This window comes from Choloepus didactylus, chromosome 13 (genome assembly GCF_015220235.1).
Source record: "Choloepus didactylus isolate mChoDid1 chromosome 13, mChoDid1.pri, whole genome shotgun sequence".
In the NCBI taxonomy this organism is placed as follows: Eukaryota; Metazoa; Chordata; class Mammalia; order Pilosa; family Megalonychidae; genus Choloepus; species Choloepus didactylus.
Window position 1 is genome coordinate 81,672,404 of NC_051319.1, and position 22,585 is coordinate 81,694,988.

The 22,585-nt window shown below is 34.0% G+C and overlaps 1 protein-coding gene across 2 annotated transcripts; it reads left to right on the forward strand.

Moving 5' to 3' along the window:
• The first annotated feature begins 7,133 nt into the window (after positions 1–7,133).
• MYOT (myotilin) lies at positions 7,134–21,132 on the forward strand. 2 transcript variants are annotated; one of them, XM_037801914.1, is made up of 9 exons: positions 7,134–7,489; positions 11,426–11,600; positions 12,547–12,651; positions 15,096–15,145; positions 15,721–15,853; positions 16,919–17,126; positions 18,697–18,862; positions 19,292–19,425; positions 20,960–21,132. In XM_037801914.1, the coding sequence occupies exons 1-9, from the start codon at positions 7,134–7,136 to the stop codon at positions 21,130–21,132; spliced, it is 1,500 nt and encodes a 499-aa protein (XP_037657842.1). The 2 variants fall into 2 exon arrangements, with proteins under 2 accessions (XP_037657842.1, XP_037657843.1); XM_037801915.1 differs by having other exon boundaries at positions 15,099–15,145.
• Positions 21,133–22,585: the final 1,453 nt, after the last annotated feature.

Consider the following 22,585-nt stretch of genomic DNA (forward strand, 5'->3'; position numbering starts at 1 on the left):
CCCCAACTCCCCCCACACTGTCTTTCTTTTAATTTTTGAGCATCCAAATATCCTGATCCATTTGAACCTCTGTCCTTTATAGAGGCAGTCTGCACCTTGATTATCACAGAAGCATTTCCTGAAGACTCTGGGGAGTTCAAATGCATTGCAGAAAATGAGGCTGGGACTGCAGTCTCTGTAGTCAGACTCTTTGTTTCCCCAGGTAATTACTCTTCAGGATCTCCCTGCTCCAATTTGGCCCTGAGTCAAGAGGAAGGTCTCTGTTTCTATCTGAAACACTGACTAATTATATTTTCCAGAAGGAAAAGAAGTGGAGAAATCAGAGTTATCAAAAGTTACCCATGAGGAAATTTTCTCCAAAACTGGCTTCCTTTCCCTAGAGCAGTGAAAGCTACACAAAGGATAAAAATCCAGACAAAATCCCAATAAACTTAATGCCAACTATTCCTCAATCAGCCAGTCACACTGAACATGAGATCCATGTTCCAAAAGAGGATTTCTGAACCATCAGTGAAAATTCCTCTGAGCTAAAACCACAATGGTAAGGGCAGACAGATATAACTAACATTCACTCATTCTACAAATATTGCTGATTCTTTAGATACACAACAGTGAGCATGACAAAGCTCCTGCCCTCAAGGAGCTTACATTCTGAGATCAATCACTAACTTTGTCAGTTCTCCCTGCTCTCCACCAAGCATTTCACACTTGGCTGGAATGATAAGTCATGCGTTTAGATCCACATTTAAGGGTTAGTTACAGAGAATTATTGGGGGGTAAAAAAAATTAATGCTGAAATGGTACAAAATTTTGGAGTGGAATATTTTCCCAAAATAGAATTCAAGGTCTTGTCTCAACGTAAATTTATAACATATTTTGTGATACAAGTTTCTTCATGGTCAGCCTTAGAATACAGACAGAATTATCCTTGTGTTTTATAAGGCAAATGTAAAGATGAAAGATAATTCAGTAACTGAAATTTGCCAAGCAGGCTATGTTTAAAACTATACAACCCACTCTCCCTTCTCATCTCCGCCCCCCATCACCTCCCCACCTTGCACCATATACCTCAAAGTAAAATATTAATTAGAAAAACAGCCTAAACCTTGATGCTAGAAAGTAATTTTTTTTTTTTTTTTTTTTTTTTTTTTTTATCAAAAGGAGTTTTATTGTCGGGCCATGCGCAGATGAACTGAAGCCTAAGAAAATGGCGACAGCCCCAAGCCAAGGGAACAGTAGGGTTTATAAAGGATGGTTGGTGGAAAGTTCTTTGTCCAGGAAGGGGAGACTGGCAGGTCTAGGTATGGCTACTTTGAGGAAAGGGGTAGCTGTCAAGTTTCCATTGGCCGGTTTGAAAGTGGAAGCTTGGAAGTGGCAAAGTCTAAAATTTTAATGTTCAGGATTCCTAAGGGTAGAGGCGGTGGCTTATTGTAGATCTGCAGGGTTCCTAGGGTGGGGTGAGGCTCTATGCCAAAATTCCTAAGGGCAGGGACGGGGTGAGGGCCCAGGACCTAAACTTAACATTCCAAGCTTTTCCTTTTATTAAAAAAGTTAACTTTTTAAAAATGTGTTCTAACAATATCTAACATACCCTGCTAAATATTTTACCAGCCTAAACTTACACCTTTAATAAAACTTTAAAAATCAGCATTCTTGACTACTTAATATAACTAAATGTAGCCTCGTTAATTACAAAATTAAAAAAAAAAATCTTGGAATCCATTTTAAAAAGGTATTTCTTGAGTAGTATTTAGGCCTGTGAAGTGAGAGAAATAGATCATGTTAGGGATTGAAGGAATCAGAGTGCTATAGTGGGTTTCCCTTTCATTATATGTCTATTCAGAACTTCAATAATCACAGTGAATTAAATGTAACCTGAAAATAAACCTTTCTTCAATTTTTAGTCCTTTCGTCCTCATTGGGACATTTTCCTTCTCAGTTGATAAAACAAAAATGAGCTTTGCCAAGTGCACCTGACCTCTGACTTTAGAAGAAGCTCACAGTACTATTTTTACAATAGCACACAAACTTTCATTTTAAAAAACAACAAAGACTATATATAAAGAAGGATGCCTGAGTGACAGGAAAACTGCTTCCCTGTTTCCACTAATGATAGGACAAGAAGGAATTCTTTTAACATGCAGCAGGAAAGGTTTCTGTGAGAAAGGCAGGAAATTCCTAAATTTGGGGGGACATTAGAATGATTTACCAGAGGCCCTTACTGATAATGTAGAGAAAGCAATGCCTACCTTTGGGGGCGGAGTGGAATACGGTTCTCCCAATTTAACATCTTAATGATTCTTTCTCAAATAAATAACTAAGCCATTCAAAAAGCCACCTTTGTGAGGAAAACTTGAAACACCACTCAAAAAGCAGAACAAATATCAAAAAGCAGAAAAACAGATCCATAATAGATTACTAAATATACACCTTTAATCGCCAAAAATTGTATCATAAAAGAGAATCTATCTTCCTTTCCTAAATCATCCCTTGATCCCCTTATCGTGGCAAGAATCTTGCTCTTGATATACCATTGAGTTATCACACAGTAACCAATGTTATGTCTTACAAACAGCTAGAGAAAAGAATAAGAGGAACTAAATTTCTTCCTTAACTGTGGTACATTTCAAAACCTGTGCTAGGTAAATTGGGGATTCAGCAGTTTGTCCTGGATATCCCACCTTGGCTGGTGAGGGGTATCCCAAACTTTTAGGTACCAAGGCACCTTAAATCTAAACTCTCCTTGTATTAATCAAACCCTATTCTCAGTAAAGAACCAAATATCAGTCATATATACCACATTTAAAATGCTTAGGATAGTGCCTTGCTCATAATAAGTGCTATATGTGTTGGTTATTCTTATTTGTATTATGTCCCTTGCATTTGCATTTTAAATTCTCTTTAATTTGGATTGAAAGGCTTTGTCCCTATTAATGGAATTTGAAATATCAATGAGCAGATGTTTGGAAATATTTTGAGGGACTCCTGAAATAAGACTTTGCAACCACCCACTTCATCAAGTTTAGCATGCTTTTCCTACTACGTAATGGCTGTGTGCTCAGGTGACAATTATCAAACTTTCTCTGAACACCAAAGGAAGGCAGAAACCTAAGTGATGGGCTGTGGGGAATTTTGTATGTCTCACATGTGCTCAAATATCTATTTGTTGGCCCCTAATGTACATGGTGATTAAATCAAGATTGGGGTAGCTATGAGTAAAGGGAATAAATAAGTATATTTTAAACAACAGAACCATATAAAAATTGGAGCTACTAAATAGATACCCCACTCCTTTGGTACGACCCTCATGCCACCCACTCCACTCTACCACCTCTTTTGTGATTTGAAGGTTTCTCTGTAATTATTTACCTCCCTGCACAAAAATGGAAACCTAAATAGTGAGATGGCATCCATGGCAAAAACAGAAAGGAAACTGTGTAACTGTTAGTAGTGAAGGGAGATAAAAGAGCTTTGACAATACAGAGCCCTAGTTATATAGACTGTTTCTTAAATCTTTCAAAACTCTTTTGGAATAGAAATACTGGGTCGAGTAGGAATATATGATGCAGATTTAGAAAACTTGCTAAAGAAAACACATCATGTTTTTCCACCACCTCCTCACCTTCCCAGTGACTAACAGTCACTGTCATATTGCTTTCCTGCCTTTGCCCAGACCACACCCCCTTTCTTGGAACAAACTGCTTGAATCTGGCTCCGCCCACACTCTCATTTGGCAAGAGGAAAAAGAAAAGCCTTCAGATGAAGGACTAACCAATACAGTTCAATTTGGAGTCCATCCATCATTGGTCTCATCTCTGGAGAAGTCTTACAGGGTAGAAGAACTCCAGTCTTAGAATACTGACCATTTGCTCTTGGTCTCTCTTCTACAGGGAAGATTCAAAGTCCTCACCACAATAAAGAAATTGTGTTATCTTTACACTTTTTTCCCACTTTCAAATTCACTGCTCTTCCCCTCCATGAGCTTGCTAAAGCTTGTAGCCAAAATTCATTTCTAAATTAAAGAGGCCTGCAAAAGCAGCTCATGTAATCCCACTCCTTAAATATCACTAAGACATTTGAGATATTGTTTAGATTGTGGACTCTTACTTTGACATGCTAGCATAGGTAGATGGACAGGCAAGCACATCAGATGTCACTGTTTGGCAGCTGATAAAAGTCAGTGGTGCTATAATACTAAGCACAGAGCCACTAGATTAGTATGCAAGGGAAGGGGATGCCTCTTCCTTCCCTTCAGTAGTGGGTTAAACCCAGCTGGCACTCTGGAGCAACGGGTAAGTCCCTTCTTTATTCCTGCTACAGTTTTGGGTTTTGTTTTGTTTTCCAAATCAGAGAGAGTGTACAAAGGTGATCTTAAGATAAAAAGTTTGAAAGCTACAACATCATAATGGTATTAGTATACACAAAGATTTGAAGAGAAAGTGACCTATTAATTTCACTGAAACTCAAAGACATAAAACAGTAGAGGGAAAGATAGTTGTGTATAATTATTTTTAGATCATCATTACTCCTTAAAAAGGACACTTGATCTGACTGTAATTGTGGTGATGTTTTATCACTCAGAATACCCCCTTAACAGTTTTTGTGCAAGTCCATGGCTATAATAGAGATAAGAAACAATACTATTTTTTAAATTGAACAGTTATTTTATTAACACTTTTGAACTATATGTAGCATTGTTTCAAATAAAATTATACTATCATGTAATAGAATCTATTATAGAATTGAATTGTTGAACACTAACTACGAGCATGAAGAAAAGCCTTTTAGAGTTACTTGTGTAAGCATCTGTATAAAATTTTAAGATACTTATGGATAAAATGATACTTTTTGAAAGAATATTTTTTAATTTATCAATTTTATTATTTTTATTTTTAGCTTTTACTATTTTAGAATACAATGTTAAATGATACAAATTTCTCAGTAAGTACAATGTTTAACTTCATTCCCATAGAAATCTAGTCTCATCATTTTTTTGAAATCATTTATTTTTAATTGGGCTTTAAAAACATCAGTAATTGCTATTTATGTAAGCTGATACCAAAATGTACAAGATACTTGACATTCTGAATACATATGTAAAGAAAAATAGCGAACCCTTTCTGGAAAATATCTACTAGCTATTTCTTCAACAGTTTATTCTTTATTAGAAATGGATCTGAATAATTTGTCTGACAAGAAAGGAATTCAAGAACCAAACTCTAGATTCAGTTCTGCAATGGAATGAATACAACCCATAGCTATAAGACCGCAGGATTTTTTTTGAAAAGGGCCTCCTTCTGGATGTTTTTCCCCAATAATTTAAAGGTCTAATGTAGTTCATTACTAAAATGCACTCTGGCTGAATGTGCTTGTGCGTTCATAAACTTGAAATTAAGGAATATATGACATTTTATTTGTTCTTTTTCATTAGAGTCATTTTCTTGGCTATTTAGTTGCAATTTTGTTCTTTTCTATAACTGCTAGTTTTAATTTAATTCAAAACTACATGCACAACCTTAGGATGAAATTGTTTGGTCTGGAAAAGTTTCAGTAACAATGAAATTTTCTTCCATATAGGAACTTAAATAATTACAAGATTTTGTCTCAATAATGACAAACAGTTTGGTTAATTTTATCAGTTAAAAGTTTGACTTACCATTAACTCAGTGTTGGTTTACACTGTGTGAAACAATGTATTTTAAACTAAAATACATGATATTTTGAATAAAAACAGGATCAGTGTTAGAGTAATGTATAAGGCTAATCTTTGTGTATAAAGTCTTTATAGTCCTGCTTAGGTTTATCATACTAACAGAAGAAATCAGAGGCAAATATAATCCTTGAAGAGTAATTTTCGTGGCAAATGCTTCATCTAAGGAAAAGTGGGAATCCACTATAGGAGGGGAGGAGGGCCACTGAGAGAAAAATGGCATCCAACTTCTCTTGGTAAGGTATAGGCTAGTTTCACCATTGCCTTACTTCCTTCTGATCTCCAGCTTGCCATTTCAAAAGAAAAAGTAAAAGAGAGGATAAAACAATTTCAAAATTAGTCTTAAAATATATATTAAACAAGTAAAAATAACAAAAAATTAAAAATCTAAATAATTAAGAAAAGTCTAGACCAATATCTAAAGTATAATCTAAAAACATAAGAAAAAATTTACAAATGGCTCCAGAATGCCAACAGTTATAGATATTATACACACCCAGGCACAGAGTCACCCCTTAATTATCATCTAATTTCATACCATGGTCAATTTGGAATCATGGGGAGAAAAAAAGCCAGTGAACTGTAAGGTAGAAAAGTTCCACTCAAAGTTGACAACAGTCAATTGTAGATTTTCATTCTATTATGTGAAATCATGAAAGGGCAAAGGAATAAATATGGACATTAATGTTCTTTACTTTAGAAGTAAATTGCATCCTTTGGTTTACCAAGACTCTAATCATCACAGTTCATTAGGATCTGAATTAACTGGTATTAAGAGGGTTGTTTATCTGTATTGACAAGCAACGGGAAGAATTTAAACTGAACGGAAGTTGAAATGTTATATATTTTACTGCCATTAATTTCAAATCATTAAATCTCTGTGGTTAATGAAACTGTGACCTCTAGGCAAAAGCTAATCATGAAACTATAAAATTATCAAACTGAGAAACATCACAGAATTTCCTTTCAAAATAATCACTTGGAGAACTCAACTTTGGGCTCATGTATCTTGAAGCCCCTTGGCATGTTTTTTTAAGAATCACTTAGGGAGAAATAAACACTAATGAATCCTTCTTATTTTCAGGGGAAAAATCATTTGTGCAAAGACAGAGATAAAGGAAGAGGCAGGGGTCTAATAGCCAGTACAGTTCCATCTTGAAGCTACCTTAAAAACCCATGAGCTCCTAAAGATGTTAAATAAACAGTACTGTTGTTTAAAGAAATATAATTTATATTAATCATTTTCTCTTTTTGAAGGAACAATATTCTTCAAGAGACACCCACTCCATCAAAGGATCTCAACAAAAAGGGGCAGACCAAAGTTGCTTCTGATTCCTTGCAGCCCCAAATTCAGGACCCTACCCATCCAGGAGCAAATCATTATAGTAATAACTTGCTTTCATCTTCCACATACCAGCTAAACATGTTTAACTACGAGCGTCCAAAACACTTCATACAGTCCCAAAACCCATGTGGCTCCAGACTGCAGCCTCCAGGACCGGAAACCTCCAGCTTCTCCAGCCAGACCAAACAGTCTTCCATTATCATCCAGCCCCGCCAAGGCACAGAGCAAAGATTCTCAGCTTCCTCAACAATGAGCTCTCACATCACCATGTCCTCCTCTGCTTTCCCTGCTTCTCCCCAGCAGCTCACCGGCTCCAACCCGGGCCAAAAGGTTACAACCACCTATAACCAGACCCCAGCCAGCTTTCTCAGCTCCATATTACCATCACAGCCTGACTACAGTAGCAATAAAATCCCTTCCACCATGGACTCCAAGTAAGTGAGGGTTTTAAAGATACAGATATAGATATAGATAAAGATACAGATATATAGATATAGATATAGATGATATATACTTTGCATGTACAATGACCTGAGGAATTTGGGGGAGTGTGTCACAGTTCCTTCTAACCTATCTAAAGAGATAACGGGACTTTAAGGTCTCATTCCATAATTCTCCCAGAACACCTTGAACCAGGGTACTGGCAGTAAGAGATCATCCAAACCATTCTCCAGTGTCCAGGTTGAGCTAAATCCATATCACCTCTTACTCCATACATTACTTAACTTATTATTTTGCATCTTCAAAAAATGTTTCTAGCATACCCAAGGACAGAGAACTTTTTCCTCTAGCTCTAAACTAAGTTCCTCATGCTGTAAATTTAATTCCTTTGGTTCTGGGCTCAACTGAGATGAAGAACACCTGTTTGCTCTTCTTTGGCTAGGATTTCCTCTCACATAAGCAAAGGTTAAGTTTCTTTTCAGTCCTAGTCTTTTCTTCCTATCCATTTCCCGTGTGATCCTGAATATCCATTTAGCTAAAAAAAAAAAAAAATGGGATCCAGACACTAAAGCGTATGAATTTTCCTATAATCCGAAGAAGGTAGGCTTGAAGGCTTATGACCTTAAGATTTCAGTTGGTAATTAAAACCACACTTTGTTAAATTGGGCTGATCTAAATACAGGGAAGAATACCTGCAGCCTTATGCAAGCATGTACTAGTTCCACAGTCCTAAAACTGTCCTAGGAGAACCTGATACGAAGAAGGACATAGTGGTTGTGCTTTTTTTAATATGTGGACTGAATACTTTGTGCTTATGCAAACTTAGGGCTATCAGTTTTCCTATTCCTTGGCTGGCGACATCAGAGAATTAAATCAGAGGCACCTCACGAACTGCCCAGTGGAATATGATTTGTTGCAGGCTTACTGACAGATTCCCTGATATTCTTGCCAATTTCTCTCAGTCTTCTCTAGAGGCCAATTTTTCTTTAGAAATTCCTATTATTGGAAAACTAGAGAACTGACATTAAGAATTCAACGAAAGCAATTTGACTTGCAAAGAAACCTTTCAATGTTTTAAGAAATAAAAACCAGTAATGCCAAAACTATTTGTCAGAATAGTTATCAGGTTGAACCATTTGAAATGGCTGTTTTGACCTACAAAAACAGCAATCTCATAGATTTGACATATTTTGAAAGAACACCTTGAAGGATTAAGAATCCACTCTCTCTCTTCCCTCCCAAACTCCCATTTTACCCATGATCACAAGTCAGAGTTTTTTCTTGGTTACATTTTACCCAGATGATCATTTTCCATCTAGCTTTCTATTATGTCCAAACTACCTATACTGAGCATTTTTAAATTTAAAAGAAACTTTTCTGATTATATTTTTGTTAGTAAAGTTGTTCAGTCCTCTTCCAATGCCTTCCCAGAAAAGAAAGCTATCAAACAATTATTTACTGAGCTTTAACCACATGCCTATCTCAGAAGAGAGGAAGGCAGGCAAAAATGGAGAGGAAAAGAAATAAAGCAAAGGAGGTCCCCAAACCAAAGATCAAAGACTTTAGCTGTTCCATTTTCAGCAACCATGGACAACACTTTTAATCTTCCCATAGCCACTTGATACCTATTCCTTGTCCAGCTGAACAGGGTGGAAAGCTCTGGCTCTTTGAACATTTGTGCATAACTCCCTCATTGTTATGATGGGCTTAAGTTTGACCTATCTTCTAAAATAACCCCTTGGATTCTGACCCAGAGAAGTCTGAAAGATTTATTTAGCTTTTCATCAGCAGGAAGCCCTTAGACAAACAGCTTTTTCAATTGATCAAACCAGCCTGGAAATTGAAGGGAACTCTGTAATTCTAATAATTCCTTTTCAAAACTTGCTGTGTAACATTCAGCGAGTGATTCAGTTTTCTGATCTGCAACAAAATTAAGAATTTGAGTGGTTAATGACAGGGGAAAAAAGACCTATAAAGCAATGTGCAAAAATAATATTAGTTTATAAATACAAGTAGGTATCAAGTCCTAACATTTATGCCATCTAAATTGGTAATAATGGGGGTATTCAGGGGATAAAGTGACTGTAGTTATATATACATCAATGATTCTCAGGCTTGGTTTTTGATAATCCTTCAGGAATTCTCAGATATATTACATTATATTATGACAGTATGAAAACAAAATAATTTAGCACTAATTCTCTTTTTAACCAAATTATATGACTTTTATAAAGTTGGTAGGCTAGCTTTAAAAAAAAAAAAAAAAAAGCTGTTATAACTTCAAATAGATGGAGAAACAGTTCTATAAGCCCAAAGGAATTTTGCCTCTTTGACCTGGAAATTCAATTTAAAAAAAAAAAGAGCTCACTATTTAAAAATTTGGTTTAGCTATTTACTTAACTGAACATATCAGACTTTAGTCAAGATTAATATAGCCATCCCTTCAGACCTGACATGTAAGGAGGAAAAATGTGTATCATCAACTTTCAATACAGAGTACCTTGTATACAATGCAAAACATTCATTCATTCAACTGATAGTGGGTATCTCCTATGCCCAGGCTTTGTGTTAGCAGACATAGATGATACAGTGGATGAATAGTAAAGATATCTTTTTTCCTTCAGAATGTTTACAAGTTAGTGATTACTAACCAAGTTCCAAAGCCAGTAATAGTAAAAAATCTGGCTCCATTCAGAGGGGATACATTTCCACTTAGCTCATAAGTCCTTTCAGTGATTCTTGAGAATATTTGGAATGCAACGTGTCAGAGAACAGACCAAGGTTGCCTATATGGATAACTGGAGAATGTTTATTATGGTAATAGTAAAACATTCTACTGAGGGCAATGGCCAGTTTCTCCACACTAAACAGATTGATATATGCTAGCACCTTCAGGGCCCTAGATGAATAAACTAGGTGCAAACCGAATGAAGTGCTGTGAAAACTGTGAGCCACCTAACAAATCTAAAAATGCAGAACTCCCTTAATACTACCCTTGCCCTTTATCAGAATCAAAAGGGGGACTCTGGAAGGGGCAAGGACACCTCAGAAGAAAATTTAGAATCAGAACTTGGAATAAATAATTGAACCAAAACTCTCCAACTGGTACTCAAATTTTCCTTTTTTCCCCAAACCCTTTTTCAGTTTACCTTTCTTTCTCCTTCCTTCTCTAATCATCCTTCTCTTTCTCTTAAAATCATTTCAACAATGTTGAAGAAAATATTACTTTAAGTTGTTATATTGCCAATACTTAGATTTTCTAGAAAATCATGAAATAGGAACTGGAAATTAATGAGAAAATCAGAGAATGAGTAACTGTCAGCTCCTTTCAAAGCAACAGAATAGTCACAATCAGCTAGGACAGGTGTCATGAATTGTGGCATTTACCGATTTCCCAGGTGTAAACAATCTCGTCACCACCAATTTGAAGCTATCAACATGAGATCACTGAGAGCTAGGAAGACATACTAAAAAGCAGCTCTCTCAAGCCCATAAAGACTAGCTCCAGCATACCACTGTTTAATATCTACTCATAAATCAAATTTATGAAATTCAATTGCAATACTGGAAAAACTCTTCAAGCTGTCATGAGGCAAACTATCGCTTACTCTCACATTCTTTAGGGAATCTTCAGGAAGGATATTCTCCATATGTCTAATCTTAATTCTTCCTCCTATCACTTAATTTTCCAAGAGTAAGTAAGAAAAAAAACAACACGCTAATCATTCTTCTTACGATATCCTTGACTGTTACTTGGGTAACTGATGCTTTTAACAGCACTAGTAGTACTAAGAAATCTTGCGGTAGTAAACTCAACTTACCCAAAGATGAGTTACAAAAGGAGGCCAGTTCTATTTTAGATGCCATACCATACCTTAAAGACCTTCCTTTTAAAAAAAAAAAAAATATTTTCTTTCTGCTTTTTAAAGCTATCAACAACCCTTAGTTGGCCAACCTGTAAATGCTAAGCCATATCAAACTGCAAATGCTAAGCCCACGCCAAGGACTCCTGACCATGAAATACAAGGATCCAAAGAAGCTTTGATTCAAGATTTGGAAAGAAAACTGAAATGCAAGGATAGCCTTCTTCACAATGGAAATCAAGTGAGTAAGATGTCTGTTTTGTACAAAAAGCCAATTAAGTTCTAAAACCTATTCTAATAAGGAAGTTCTTTCTGTCTTATAGATCTATGGTCCATCAAGGGATAGGATTATATAAGAAGAGGGAATATTTTGGTACTATTTCATATTTTTCTGCAAAAAATTACCTCTTTGTTTTCAGTAGTTAAAAAATGAAGCTAATGAAAAATCAATCTGAATGATTTAATGTAGTTTTTTTGTTTTAAGTGTTACTTTCTCATAAAATATGTCTAATGACCAAATATTAATGGGAAATACTGTCAATCCAGCTTCTTTGTGTGCTTTGGTGTATAATATTGATAGACAAATAATTATAGGTATAATTCTTATTATATAACTCTTACCATGCCATTGTATTAGCCACATATCTTGTAAAATACCAATAGTACTATATGCCTTTAATCTAAATACCTCTGACATGTCAGTTGCCAATTTTTCCTCTATTTTAGTATTTCACTACTTTTAATCAGAAGTTAGCACAAATTCAATGTTCACTGAATAATATTTATTTCTAAATGAGAGGGCATGCAGTACTATATTTGAAGAAGGAGTAGACTGGAGAATGCAGAGTGAGGAGGAAGAAAGAAAAATTCCCTTTACTTGGGAGAACCTTCTTTAAGAGCAATTATGTCTGAATTTCCTAGGAATGAAAAGAAAGCCTAGTGAATCTTTATTACAGGTGTGGAAAATGGCCCTAGAATGGAAGGAAAATACTGGTTGGTATCTTAAGAAAAAGCTTTCCTTAAACATTATACATATATATATATATATATATATATATATATATATATATATATATATATATTTCAATAGACACTTTTTTGGAATTCTTACTTATTTAAGGTAAAGTTGTTCAAACAACTTTTATTTAATTTCATTACTATCTCCTTACTGACTTATTTCCTTAAAGCGGCTAACATATGAAGAGAAGATGGCTCGCAGATTGCTAGGACCACAGAATGCAGCTGCTGTATTTCAAACTCAAAATGACAATGAGGCACAAGAGTCACCACAGGTAAATTAAAATAATCTTTTTCTAACTGGGAGCAGTTTCCCTTTGTGTGATTTTTAAATGTCTGTTCTTCTAAATGCTTATAAATGACATTTGAATTAAAAGTCAATCACTTTATGCTCCATGAGACATATAAAGGAAAGGCCATGATGGGCCAAAATATGTAGATAAATAAAAATATATATATTATATATAAACTACCCATTTACTGGTAGTTTCTAATATCTGATATGAAATATCACAAAGTCAAAAGAAACACCAGAAGGCTAACTGAATTATTTATTTTTCATTTAGACATTTAGGGGTGAGTTAGACCTAAAACTGCTTCTACTATGTGTAGATGGACAGAGAATTCATGAGTTGAAAATCTTTAACAGCACAGAAAATAAAACCATAAGCCAAAGTAATTATAAACTTTCCTCATAAGCTGTTTATCATTTCAATGTTTTAAAATATATTCATGGTACTAATGAAACATCAAATTTCTCTTGTCATGTTCCTGTATTCAAGAATGCTTATTTTAAAACAAAACAAAAAATCCTTATATGAGTACTGGCTCAAAGACTAGCAAAAACATCCTTTCCAAAAAGGAATTAACTTTATGGAGGAAATAATGTGAATATCACACAGGCTTGTGATTGAACAAACTGATTTTAACAAGTAAACTTAACCCTAGAGAGAAATGTATAATTGGGGAGACTGAAGTGTTCTTTCTTTTTCTCTTTACTGGTTACCTCTCATCCACTCCCAATAAGCCCATAAGAAACAGGGAGTCAAAGGGTTGAAACTGAGCACTCAAGAATTCTAAGCTCCCAACTATACGAAGCTGAAAATAAGATTTTTGTTTCTGTTAAATGAGACTAGACCTACTAAAAAGGATGGAGCAGGATCTAACAGAGCAAGTAACTAGAAACCAAAAATAGAACTTAAATCTTTTTTTTTTTTTCTTTTTGCTGCTAAACAGTTCAGGCATTCATACATTCATTCAACTCGTTTAAATGGAGCACCTACTGTGTTTTGGGTTCTGGATTTGGTATGGGAGATTACAAAAAGAATAACACACAAACCTCTCTCTATTAGCAGAAATAACTCAACGCAACATTCTTTTGATGATGGCTCATAAGCACACAGAAAATGATTTCAAGGGCAAAAACTTATTGTTTTCTTCATTCATACACATAAATCTTTAAAAGAAGGTGACAGTGCCAGGAAAAAAGATAGCAGCAATAATATATGATTATGAAATCAGAAGAGATGAATCTTAAATTTTTATATATATTTCAAATACTATACGGAAATAATACAAAATATCATCAAACTATGGTATAACTGAAATACCACATCAATGAATATGTATATATGCAAACCACTACTAAAGAAAAAAAGCCAAAAACTTAATTTGGGTATTTTGAGTTTTAATTGAATTATTTTTATTTTTTTAATCAAAAAATTAGTTGATTTGTTTGATCACTCAACCAGTTATCCTGACATTTTGCTTACAGAACCTAAGGCTAGCCAAAATTATAGTTAGACTTATATGAATTTGTTTTAAAACAAAATATATTAAATATATATATTCCAAAATAAATTATTCATACTCAGATTTTCTGTGTTCCTATAGAGAAGTATTTCAGTTATTTGGGGGAAGGGACTATATTTCCCACTTCTTATCTCCCACTGTGCCAAGTGCAATGAAATACACAAAATAGGCCCTGAATAAATATTTAATTGATGAATTAGATCCATAACAATTTTCATCAATTCCTGATTTTATTCTCAAATATAAAATAATCTTTCTAAAAGATGTTTGTTTAAATTCAATATACCTGTTTTAAGTAGGAAATAATTTAAAGCTGCTTTTCAAAGCTTTGTCATTGCTCTACAAATATCTTCCATGATGCCCATTGGGGTTTTGTGCCACAAACTAAAAAGAGAAGTATTTTCCAATCTAATATGTGTTTACTACTGTTGGTGCCACTTTTGAGCAGTAGGCATTAAACACTCTATCAACTGCCAACACAAGTGACATCATGTCTATTCCTGTGTTATGAAAGGACAATCTGTACTCTGTGCTACCATTTCAAATACACCAGGAGAACATGTCACCCTTTGTCATAAAATAGTTGTCCAGGAGAACGTCACCCTTTGATATAAAATAGTTGTCTGAAAAATGGACCAACATCAATTCAAAGTCAAATTAATTTTCCTAAAAACTCAGTACTTGTTGAAAAGTGCTATGAATCCTGGAGATTTCTTATTAGAGTGGTAGATTAATGCACTATATTTTAGAATGCATATAAGCGGCTTTAACCATACTGTATAAATACAGCCCATGTGTTTTTCACTGAAGACCAAAACAGAAATGTTCCTTTAAACTGTAACTACTTAATTCTGCTCCATATCATGCAAACTACATGTTAAAATTTTCACTTTGTTTTCATTTCAAGCAGCACAACTCAGAACATGCACGACTACAAGTTCCTACATCGCAAGTAAGGTAAAAAAAAAAAAATTTAATTTAATGGAAAGAAATGTATATTTTGCTACTTGAGATGTTTTCCATTTACAAATGTAATATTTATGAAGCCCTCAAGCTTACCACATACTTCTGAGAAAAAATAATGTGAATTTTCTAATGTCCAAGGTGATGATCAAAATTTTTATGTTAAGTTTTTTAAATCTTTTGGTCAAATAAGCCAGGACCACACTTTCATGTTAAACAACTTTCTCATGACAATGGAAACCCAGTTCTAATTATACAATCATTGCATATGTGAGAATAGTCTGCTGCATACACTGCATTTTAAAAGATTAGTTTCTTCACCAATTCATGGCTCTTTAAAAAAGAAACAAAACATATAAATTTGTATCAGATGTCCCTAAATTACTAGCATCTCTAATAGTCATCAAATATGCCACAGGTAAATACAGCCCTAAGGCTTTTCTCCATTATTATATTATCAGGTCAAACAGTAGAGTCTGGGGTTGCAAATTTGATGGTTAAGCTATTTTTGTGTGAAAGGAAGAGCAATGACAACTTTGATGCATAGTTACAGTAAAATATTTTTGTAGAAGTAGATCATCCTCAAGGGGAGATGCAAATGATGAGGATGCAATCCAGGAGAAATTTTACCCACCACGTTTCATTCAAGTGCCAGAGAACATGTCGATTGAAGAAGGAAGATTCCTCAGAATGGACTTTAAAGTAAGAGAAAAATTCAAAAATATTGGGAGAAAATAAATAATGGGATACTACATTTTATAAAATGTCATCTTCCTACTTCATAGCCTGCCACACAGCTTGAGAAGCAGTAAACACAGTTTTGTATAAGAACACAAAGTCTGGGGCCAGGCTAACCTGGGTTTGAATCCTGGCTCTGCCAAGTACCAACTGTGTAAGCTTACACAAGTTACTTCATCTCGCTGTGCTTTTGTTTCATCTGTAAAACGGACATAATAAATGAATTCAGCTCATAAAGATGTTATGAGGATCGACTGAGTAAAATATATAAGGTAGTCACAATAATCCCTAGCACCTAATAAATACTCTATATAAGTGAAGCTATCTTAACATTAGAATTTCCAGAGTAGAATGCCTCTCTAATTGTCCTCCATCAAAAAATTAAAGCCACCTGCTTTCTCTTGGCCTAGAAGTATTCAGGCAACTATTTTTATAGAAGAGTCTGCATTTGTATTATCCTGATTTGGAGGAAGAGCTTTTTTGTATTAAAACTTTTTTCCAAATTCCTTACAGTGACAGTCACTGTATGGACTTAACTGTTAAAACTTATATATAAAGACATTTAACAAACTGCCATATATACATCAGAACTATATAGTTCAAGAACATTCTGTTTTAGAAAAGTTCTTCACTAGATCAGTAAGCTTCACATATGTGTGCCTCTGGGACTTCATTCGCAGTTACCATTAGCCAGAAAAGCCATATAACTTCCATACTCCTTGCGGAAACCAATATATAACATAAACTAATGTTCTACGTATAGTAATGAAGAGATCTTAAAAGAGCCTGAGGTTACCTGTGAAAGAGTTAGAGGTGGTTTGAGATTAATCAAAATGCTTAATGTCAAGAGTTTTAATTTACACTGTTTTGTTAAAAATTACTGAAAGCAAATAGCATTTTGAACTTTAGCTATACTTTTCAATCAAAAACCCACTCAGATACTGGAATTGTTAAAATTCGTAAATGGACAAATGAGTTCCAGTAATGCTATACTTTAAATTCTGTCATCTCCTGTGTTTTCGTTTCTAGGTGAGTGGACTGCCAACTCCTGACGTGTCATGGTATCTAAATGGAAGGCCAGTTCAATCAGATGATTTTCACAAAATGATAGTATCTGAAAAGGGTTTTCATTCACTTATCTTTGAAGTGGTCAGAGTTTCGGATGCAGGGGCTTATGCCTGTGTTGCCAAGAATAGAGCAGGAGAGGCCAGCTTTACTGTGCAGCTGGATGTCCTTGGTAAGCCTTCAGACAGATCCTTGAGAGTTCCTTAAATCCAGCACTATTAAAAAATAAAGCCTTTAAAAACCGAGAGAACTTCATACTTAAGGTTAATGTGTACACAACCCAAAAGAGTACCAGTTTTTACCTTCATACCACAGAACGACGACGACAACAAACAAAACAAGTACACGTACACACATTTTTAAGGGAAGCTCAGTGAAACTAGAATGACAGATCCACCACCAAAGCTTTCCTAGGAAGAAAACAAAGAAATGACACAATTTCAGACAGACCATATAAGATAGGACAGGCATTTCCAGACATAACTATAGGGTCTCAACGTGGAAATTTTCGTCTATAATCATTTCTCTGGTTTACAATCTAAAATAACCAATCACCTAAAATAACCAATCTGATGCATGCTTTTACAGAAGTGTCATAATCTACACATTGCTTGAAACTGAATAGTAAATGTCAGCTTTTAGCTTTAGACTATGTTCTCTTTACTAAAAGCCAGTCTCTTATTATAATAAAATTATGCCTCCTTTCTTTAGGTATGACAAAATTCATGTCTCAAATATGTCTTTAATAGAGTAGTTCTTATAAAACTGATGTCCCATTTTAAAACTTCCCCCCAATTTAAATATATCCCATTTGTAATGGTTTAAACCATGATGATTTGCACAGGAGATCGTTTGCTACAATTCATTGTTTATTATATAAAAGTTTGATCAGGTTAAAGGATGGACAATTTTCTTGAGTTTGTATTCAACCAGATAATGAAAAGTCTTTAAGATTATTATATACTGAGGGAGCCTCAGTTTAAGGGAAAAACTGGTAAGCTGGGAATCAGAAAAGCCCAATTCAAGTGACTAAGCTTTGGGCAAGTCCTCTTTTGTGCCAACAGTTCCAGAAATTATATAATGTTAGAGCTGAAAGCGACTGAAAAGCATTTGTCCAATCTCCTCATTTCTCCTTCAGAAAAGCCAGGTTTATTGTATTGCAGTATCATTTCCTCCTCTCCTTCAGGTATTTGAAGAAAATTGAAAATCATAATAATAACTGACATTTACATATTATTTTACAATTTATACAGTGTCTCTTCATTCATTATCTCAGTTGATCCTCACAATAATCTTCTGTTGTAGGCAAAGAAGTCACTACTTCCTGGATATTATTTTGCAATAGATTAAAAAAAAAAAAAGGCTCAGAGCAACTAAACACATTTTTCCCAATTTGGGATGGCTGGTAGGGCAAATAGAGAACTTGAAGCCAAGTCATCTGGTACACTTTCCACCATTCATGCTACCTCTCTATAGATAAGATGATATACGATTTAAATTCTTTGAACCAAATATGATCATAAATTCAATGTATCATTTCATTATTGTTTTAGAACTCTGAATTGTATAATACAGTAGCAATGTATATTTATAGAAAGCTAAAAAAGTTTTGAAATAGGATTCCATTACTGTTGTGCTTTTTAAACTTTTATATCAATGTACAAATTTCATAATACTATAGTTTGACTGAATACTTTTTTGTAATATTTCATATACTCAAATTTTTTTTTCTAAATATATAGCAAAAGAACATAGAAGAGCACCGATGTTTATCTACAAACCACAGAGCAAAAAAGTTTTTGAGGGAGAATCAGTAAAACTAGAATGCCAGATCTCTGCTATACCTCCACCAAAGCTTTTCTGGAAAAGAAATAATGAAATGGTACAATTCAACACTGACCGAATAAGGTATGATAAATATTTCTAGACTTAGCTATACTTTATTTGGGTGAATCTAGATATACTTTAAAATATATCATAATTGGTATGCGTGTATAAATCTCAGTTTGTCTAGCTTTAAAAATATGTATTAGAAAAATAATAAAACTTCATTAATTCAGAATCATCAGAAATTCAAGGCATAAAGTTAGCTAAAACTTACCTTTTCATAAATAATGAAGAGATATAGCCAAGAAAATAAATGACAAACAAAATTAAAGGGGGATATTTAATACAAGAAAACCAATAGCTATTTGGCAAGATTAAAAATAGCTTCAGAATTTTCAAAAGAGATTCTTTTTGTTGTTATTAGTCTGACACTGTAGGTCTGACATCATTTAAATAAAAATCCATAGGAAAAGTAACTCCAAAATTTCATTTTTTAATGTTTCTTTTTAGCTTATACCACGATAACTCTGGAAGAGTTACTTTACTGATAAAAGATGTAAATAAGAAAGATGCTGGGTGGTATACTGTGTCTGCCGTTAATGAAGCTGGAGTAACCACATGCAACACAAGATTAGATGTTACAGGTATGTCATACTGTCAACCCAGGTGTTTACCCAGGATTTAAACAGGAAAATATAATAAAAATTGCAAAACCCAGCAGAGTATAATATCTGAGGGGGCTGAGAAAACTGGATATATCCACATGCAAAAAAAAAAATTAAACTGAACCTTTACCTCACACCATAAAGAAAATTAACTCAAAATGGGTGAAAGACCTAAATTAAGAGCTAAAACCATAAAACTCTTAAAAAAGAAAACATAGGGACAAAACCTCATTCCTTTGGATTTGGCAGTTGTTTCTTAATATGGCACCAAAAAGCCAGGTAATAAAAGGAAAAATAAATAAACTGAACTTCATCAAAATTAAAAACTTTCACACATCAAAGGACACTATCAGAAGAGTTAAAAGACAACCCACAGAAAGAGAGAAAATATTTGCAAATCATACATCTGATTAGGGTTTAATATTCAGAAGATATCAAGAACTCCTATAACTCAATAATAGAAAAGGCAAGTAACCCAATTTAAAAATGGACAAAGGACTTCAGTAGACATTTCTCCAAAGAAGATATACAAACGGCCAACAAGCATATGAAAAGATGCTCAACATCATTAACCATTAGGGAAATGCAAATCAAAACCACAATGGGATACCACTTCACACCCACTAGGATGTCTATAATAAAAAAAGAAAAATCAGAAAATAGCAAGTGTTGACACTGAAGAAACTGGAACCCTCATACATTGCTTGGGGGAATATAAAATGGTGCAACTGCTGTGGAAAACAGTTTGGCATGCAGTTCCTCAAAAAGTTAAATACAGAATTACCATATGACTACTCCTAGGTACACAGCCAAAAGAACTGCAAACGGGATTCAAACAGAACTTGTATACCAATGTTCATGCCAACATTATTCATAGATATCAAAAGGTGGAAACAACCTGTATCCATGAACAGATCAATGGATAAACAATGCAGTATAAACAAATGATGGAATATTATTTGGCCATAAAAGGAATGAAGTTCTGATAATGCGACAACATAGATGAACCTTGAAGACATTATACTAAGTGAAATAAGCCAGATTCAAGGACAAATATTGTATTGCATCATATCTAGAATGACAGGATCCATAGAGTCAAAAAGTGCATCTAAGGTTACCAGGCACTTTGGGGAATAGGGAAAAGGGAGTTATTGCTAAATGAGTACAGTTTCTATTTGGGGTGATGAAAAAGATTGAGTAATCAACGGTGGTGATAGCAGCACAATGTAAAAGTAATTAATGTCATTGAATTGTACATTTAAAAAGGGTAAAAATGGCCTATTTTATATATTTCCACAATAAAATTAACTTTAAAAAGCTTGAAATGGCAAACTTTATTATATATATTTAACCACAAAAAAAAAAACTAAATCTTTTTACGTTAAAAAAAACTGAGGGATTTTCCCAGTACATAATCAACTTTTCTTTTTTTCTTCCCCTGACTGATAATACCTACTGCACCAATTTGTGTAGAACAGGTTTTCTGAAATAACTTTTATTTTATTTATTTCAGCCCGTCCAAACCAAACTCTACCAGCTCCTAAGAAATTACGTGTTCGACCAACTTTCAGCAAATACTTAGCACTCAATGGGAAAGGTCTGGATGTGAAACAAGCTTTTAACCCAGAAGGAGAGTTTCAGCGTCTAGCAGCTCAATCTGGACTCTATGAAAGTGAAGAACTTTAAAAACTTTCCCAACACTGGAAAACATAACAACTACACTATTAATAATATATTCAATTAAATTACTGAAATAAATCCATAGCTGTATTAACAGATTATTGGTTTAATTAGGTAATATAACTAATACGTATTTATAACATTATTTATCCTTTGACTCTTGCACCTTCTATCTACTTCTCTGGTTTGTGAATCCTACAGAAAATCTCGGTGTATGGGTTTGTAGTTGTAGAAAGGCTACCTTAAAATGTGGTATTTTAACATTTAAATCATATACATCTAACAATTACAGGTTATGAACTACTGTCAACTTTTTTTAACACCTCTTATGCTTGAAATGAGTTAACTTTTACTGGTACTGCTTTCTAAATACTTTTACCTATTTTGTTATAGGAATACTAACATGGTACAGATTAGCTGCGTGATCCATAGTTTTATGTCAAAAAAGAATAAAATTTCAAATATTGAAAAGATTGTCTCCTCTTCACAAAAGTTCAGATCTTTAAAATAAAACTTCCATTTTTTTATAGTTTAAACAACACTCAGCAAAACCTATGAATAACAAGTTCCAAAAGGGCAAATAATATTATATTCTAGAATTAGGGTGTCCTTTTTCAAGAGAATCACATAATCAGAAGTCCACTTCTACAACTATATGATTTTTATTAACAATTGTAAAGCATAGTACATCATTCTCCTAGTACAGCAGCTGGTACATAATGAGCAGTCAGTATTTGTTGAATGAATGAATAAAAACTATGAATTATTTTAGCAGCAATGCAAAACTACAAACTTAGTTTCATTAACTCTATTCATACAAAAAGGCAGTGATGAACCTACTTTTTTTTAATGTTTTTAACTTTATCAAAAAATTAAAAAAACAAAAAACACATTTCAAACAAAACAAAGGGTTAAGAAAAACAACCTAAATTAACTACTTTGCTTCCAACATGTTCCTACCATACCCCAAGAAAATTAATAAACCATATCCAAACAAAGGAATAAGAAAAACAAATAATCTAAAATAACTACATTGCTTCCAACATTGAACCTACTATTTATCAATTTTTACTGCGTTAACATTAAGACAGCAAAGTGGACTATTCCGTATAATTGTAGGACAGAGACAGAGCACATCTCAACTCTCTCTAGAATGAATGAACATTAGCAACAGTGGCTTTCAGTTCTGATACAGGAGTTTCATAGAAGGGAATGTAATTTCCAGAGTAACTAGAAAGTTGAAAATAATTCTGACTTACGTATTCATCTTCAAAATTCAATGAATAGTGTATTTTCTTGGTGCTCATCTACAGCTCAAGTCAATTCCCTCTGAAACTGAACTACCCTTTCCCTGGTTTGCACTTCAAAGGGAACCACAGTTAACTTAAAGCACCACTGAATTTCTCCCAAAATTGTGATTTTATTTTAACCAAATAGGCCTATTAATTCCTTAAAATGG

Bases quoted from the DNA above. Each gene is read 5' to 3' on its own strand.
- MYOT (XM_037801914.1), top strand. From the start codon at position 7,134: ATGTTTAACTACGAGCGTCCAAAACACTTCATACAGTCCCAAAACCCA. The intron at 11,601-12,546 runs GTGAGTAAGATG...ATTTCCTTAAAG, and splicing joins TTCTTCACAATGGAAATCAA to CGGCTAACATATGAAGAGAA. The intron at 12,652-15,095 runs GTAAATTAAAAT...TTTCATTTCAAG, and splicing joins AGGCACAAGAGTCACCACAG to CAGCACAACTCAGAACATGC.